The sequence below is a fragment of the Arachis stenosperma genome, chromosome 5 (assembly GCF_014773155.1).
Source record: "Arachis stenosperma cultivar V10309 chromosome 5, arast.V10309.gnm1.PFL2, whole genome shotgun sequence".
NCBI classification, from domain to species: domain Eukaryota; kingdom Viridiplantae; phylum Streptophyta; class Magnoliopsida; order Fabales; family Fabaceae; genus Arachis; species Arachis stenosperma.
Genome location: NC_080381.1, coordinates 138,142,712 through 138,147,965, shown reverse-complemented (window position 1 = coordinate 138,147,965; position 5,254 = coordinate 138,142,712). Strand labels below are relative to the sequence as shown.

The window sequence follows — 5,254 nt, the reverse complement described above, 5'->3', positions numbered from 1 at the left end:
GTATGCTCGCCCCAAGGTATGGATCTTTTCATAGATCTGTATAAGGTACTTAACACGCTTCCTTCTCTCTTACATTTACATCTATCTTTCTGTAATCTTGGAAAGGTATCATCACTTGTTTCTGATCCTATTGTTCCTCTCACAAATCTCACACGTCTCAAACTCCTCAGTCTTGTATGGAATGATCTTAATCAACATTCATCAGTCCTACATGCTTTTCAGAACACCACTTCCATCCAAGTCCTTAACATCTCAGGCAACCATCTAAATTTTGTGCTGCCAATCGTTAGCCAAGTTTCACAATTTTTTAAGCCGAGTTTGTTTTAGAGTAATATTACAGTACTTGATCCTTTGAGAAACCTGACGTCCATTAAAGACCTCTATCTTTTTTATAATCCCAATTTAACTTGGTTGTCATAATGGTTTGCTCATTTTGATGAAGGTTATAAAAAAGATGGAGGTCTTTAATGGAGGTCAGGTTTCTCAAAAGATCAAGGACTGTAATATTACCCTCTGAAACAAACTCAGCTTAAAAAGATTGTAAAACTAAACTAACTATTGACAGCACAGAGTTTAGATGGTTGCCTGAGATGTCAAAGACTTTGATGAAAGTAGTGCTCTGAAAAGCATGTAGGACTGATGAATGTTGATTTAAGCTCATTCCATGCAAGACTGAGGGGTTGGAGACGAGCGAGATTTGTGAGAGGAACAATAGGATTAGACAGTGATGACACATTTCCAAGATTACAGAAAAGTAGATGTAAATGTAAGAGAAAAGGAAGCGTGTTAAGTACCTTCTACAGATCTATGGAAAGATTCATACCTTGGGGCGAGCCAGTAACGTTGGTGGAAGTAAGATCTGCGACGCAACGCAAGTTGGTGAGGTTGCTAATACTGCGGCTAGGAATAGCCGTTGCATAGGCAGTCCCGTTTTATTCGTTATGTTTGCACAAGACCTGAAGAAAATAAATGAGATATGTTCTTAATCACAATTCACAAAGTTCTAAAACTGAAGAAAATAAAGAAGCATTTAGTTAGTGATCTTCCAAATACAATTAAAGATTGTAAGTCAGCACTTCTACATTACTGAAACAACCTTTTAAAACCAATACTTTGAACTTGGAAAGACCAAAAGAGCAACACATATGTGACATTCAACCAATATTTCACCAAAACACAAATGTATAAACATGAGTGCATTCTATCACTCACTAGACCAGATCCATCGTTATTTGGAAGCTTAAATGTGACATTTCATTTGTAAGAAGAAGAAGGTCAGTATTCTAACTTGTAAGAAGCAAATTACCTCTGCAACACCGCCAATGGCAGGATCTCAGATCTCTGCGTTCTTTTCACCGGTATCGTCAACTTGCCGCCACAGCAGCAGCACAACTCACAACTCACCTCCGCCGCTGCATCAACAACCATTATCACCTTTCGCATATTGTTCTTCATCTCTGCTGCTCGATGGAAGCAGATCCGGAGCCTCTGCCACCATCTTCTGTTTTTTTGCTAGACGCTCTCCCAACTGGAACACCGACCACCGCCATTCTTTATCTTCTCTACGGATTACTGCTTCCAACACCAATGAGCTCCTTTTACTTCTGCCTCAATCACAGAAGGAGAGAATATAAAGAAGAGAGAGAGAGATAAAAGAAATCAAGTCAACTCAAATCTGCTACGTTATTTCATAGAAAGCAACATAGCATGTGCGAGGAAATTTCACGGAAATTTCTTGCATGATAACAATAGACTTTCACGGAAATTGTAAATAATATTCTCTAATTGCTCCTTCTCCCTATGGTTTGGTCTTATCTTTCTTCATTTGGTGGCGGCATCCTTTCATTATTATGCAGGATTGGCTTCTCCATTTCCGGTGGAAGAATCATTACTTGTTGGCATCTTATTCTTTTTTCCCGCGTGAGGTACTAGCTAGCGGAAGTAAAATAAAATTAAGTAAAATAAAATTAATTCTTTATACTTTCTAGTAAGTACTTCTTTTCATTACAAGATGAAATTCATACAATTTTCCGGAGAAATTTTTGGGTGATTGCTACGGTACGACGATAAATTAATACGTATCGATACGTTTAAGATATGGACAAATAACAATAAAACATATGGAATTTATTTTCTACGTCAACATTTAATTTTTTCTTTTTTAAATATATAGTATATCACCACTTTTACTAAAACACCCTTTTAATTAAATAAAAATAAAAGTCATTTATTTATTTAATTTTATAAAAAAACTTAAATATTTTTTTTTATTTGATTAAATAAAAATATCCTTTTAAATTAATCAAATTTTAAAATTCAATTAATCTTAATTTTATAATTTTAAATAATTAAAACAATAAAATAAAGATATATTAAAAAAACAAAAATCAAAATTGTTCTTCTATATTAAAAAACAAAAAACCAAAATTGTTCTTCATTTGGGTTAAAAAACCTTTATGCCTCTCAAAGTTTCGGTCTTCTTGGTCTTCTTCTCTCCTCTTCCTATCCTCTCTCTCTATCTCTCTCTGTTCCTCGATCTCTCTCATCTGTCTCTGCGTACGCAAGACGCCATTGTTTTGCTGGGATGCCCTAGCCAATTACCCAACCCAGCAACCTTAGCTCCACACAACGGCTAAACGAGAACCCATCCCTTCCATCACCCTCGAGCTCCTCCTTCCTCTCTCCGTCATCTATCTCACTCCCTCACCTCCGTCCATCTCCCGCCGCCGTCGCCGAAACGAGCTTCGAAGCCACCGTCGGTATCGTGCAGCTCTGTTCCATCATCGTGCAGCTACTGTTTCAGCTTTGAAAGCACCGTCGCGCAGCTCGGTTCCATCGTCGCCGGGCTCGCCACCTTTTTCTGTCGAGCAGCTCTGTTCCATCGTCGCCGGCGCTATATCTGTTCCACCTGTCATCCCTTCTGTCGTGCCCTTGTTCTCCTCTTGCTCAGGATCTGCTATGCTCTGTTCTAGGGCTTATAGCTTCTAGGTAATTTTTTTATAACAATTATTGAATAATTGTTGTTAGTTAATTTGTGAACTTGTTATGGGTTGAATAATTGTTGAATAAGTGTTAATTAATCTGTGAATCTTACTGGATTTTATGTGATTTCTGGATTTTATGTGGTGTATAGATTTTTCAACTTGAGTTCTGAGGCCACACTTGATGATGTAGTTGAAAAAGGCAGGACTTTTTGCGGGAAGAAATGGGATGTTGCAAAGAAAAGTGTTGCCCCTCAACCCTTTATCGAGCAATACTGCTTTAGAGCGCCATACATTGCATCACTGCTGAGAGAAGGTTTGCGCATTACTGATGACCAAATACCTATTGGCTCTGGAAGTATCACTTGGACTCTTGGTGTTGCCTTGTTGGAAGCAGGGAAAGCATATTCCACCGGATTCGGGTTTCGTGGTTTGGAATTGCTTCCAATGAAGATAAATCCCCTTATTCTTTTTCTCATTTTGTTGCTTTCCTTGATTATCCTACTCTGTGCTTTATCATGTGTTGGCAATTCGATACCAAGGTTCTTCCGGAGGAAATATCTTCCCATTTTCAGACATAGCAATGTCTTCAGTGCTTCTGTTTTGAATATCCCATCTCCTTTTCAGTTCCAGCGATGGAGTCCAATCAACTCTAGTAAGCTATTTAAATACGTGTTGATTTTGATTAACAAATAACTTTAGCTGATGAACTATTTCTTCAACACCTGTTTGAGATGCATATCGAGTTGTCAATTGTTATCTTTTAGATTTAGTTTTGACTTTTACTACTAGATATGGTATAAGTGGTAGACTCTTAATATTATATTACAAGAACAACAACAACAAAGTCTTATCCAACTAGATAGGATCAGCTACATAGATCAAACAATACTATTGATCATGTTTGCACTAAATTTTTACTATTATAACTTAGTCACTATGTAGTGTCTGCTCATTATGCATCCCAGCTGCAGTTGTTGCAACTGTTGATCATTAACTCTTTTTTCAACTGTTTTAGGCATGATTTTAGCTCTGTAGAGTCATTTATAACCAAAACTGCTATCATGGGCTGATTTGTGCACCCTATTTGCATTGTTCACGATGTCCTTGTATAATTGAGCTTTAGAGTTGTTTATGCCTATGAGTCTTCAGGGGATGGAAGAATAAAGATGCCACTCAGCCCAACTGTCGCATGCTCACAAGGTAGCCCTTTTGGCGTTGGTCATGGTCTTGGTGATGAAGGTGGTGGCATCCAGCTTATGGAATCTTCCTTGTACCCCTCAGCCAGTAGCTTTTCACATAGTTTTTCATCGACAAGTTTAGGGCAGATGCAGTTTGACAGCAATACTATGGGCGCATTCTGGTCTCCCCATAGAACTCAGATGCGGCTGCAGAGTAGGAAGTCACAATCTCGCGAAGACCTGGATTCCTCGGTGGCTGAAGCACATCTCGTGAAGGTTTAGGGAATCATTTTCTGTAGACATTAACATTGATTGGTATGAATAATTACATTAACATATTTCTCTATACTTACTTATAGTGGAACATAAGTTAGTCAAGCAAGCAAACAATCTTTTCTGGTGATTTTTCTATGGGTAAAAGAATTTATATTTGTCTCATATTTTATAGATTTTTGGCTTGCAGAAAAGTGGAGCTAAAGATGCAGCAGCAGCCAGAAGAACTGATTCCAAATGAAAAATTGAGTTGATCATGCCAAGTAAGCAATTGCGGAAATTTACACTACATGGTCAATTCGGATTTTCCAGATTATAAAGGATCCATTTCCATTAAGCACTCGAACCGGGAACGATTTATAGCTGTTTGATATCTCCATTTCTGCCTCAGCATTGTAGCTTTTGTGGTGCTACTCAAGCATCAATGGCTAACATAGTTTACTAGATCCATATTAATTCATGGCTGTTTTCTGTAGTTAATACCATTCTTTAGACTAATTAGGTGCCATTACTATAGAGATTAGAGAATCTCCCCTTGTTTCATAGATGAGTATTGACTTAGAAAGATGAACCACAGAGAGGAGTTATAAGTACACAAACATGTTATACATCAAACAAGCCATTGGATATGATTTCTATTACACCATACAACATTAGTGCTGTGTATAAGTACAGTGTTTTTGGTCTAAATGGAGCCAATTATTGGTGAATGAACATGGCGTGGAAGAGTGGATTTGCTTCTGGTTTTGGCAATTATAGATCAAGACAACAAAATAATAAAACGTAAAGACAACAAAACGGGTCATTATTGAACGATAA

At 37.6% G+C, this 5,254-nt stretch overlaps 1 protein-coding gene across 1 annotated transcript; it reads left to right on the top strand.

The window, feature by feature from the left end:
• The first annotated feature begins 1,850 nt into the window (after window positions 1-1,850).
• LOC130981511 (probable apyrase 7) lies at window positions 1,851-5,254 on the top strand. Its single transcript, XM_057905102.1, has 5 exons — window positions 1,851-1,925; window positions 2,620-2,933; window positions 3,134-3,636; window positions 4,134-4,477; window positions 4,626-5,254. The coding sequence occupies exons 1-4, from the start codon at window positions 1,851-1,853 to the stop codon at window positions 4,442-4,444; spliced, it is 1,203 nt and encodes a 400-aa protein (XP_057761085.1). The 3' UTR covers window positions 4,445-4,477; window positions 4,626-5,254.

Coding starts and splice junctions, on each gene's coding strand:
- LOC130981511 (XM_057905102.1), top strand. CDS start 1,851: ATGCAGGATTGGCTTCTCCATTTCCGGTGGAAGAATCATTACTTGTTG. Junction 1,926..2,619: donor ATTCTTTTTTCCCGCGTGAG/GTACTAGCTAGC, acceptor CAGCAACCTTAG/CTCCACACAACGGCTAAACG. Junction 3,637..4,133: donor ATGGAGTCCAATCAACTCTA/GTAAGCTATTTA, acceptor ATGAGTCTTCAG/GGGATGGAAGAATAAAGATG.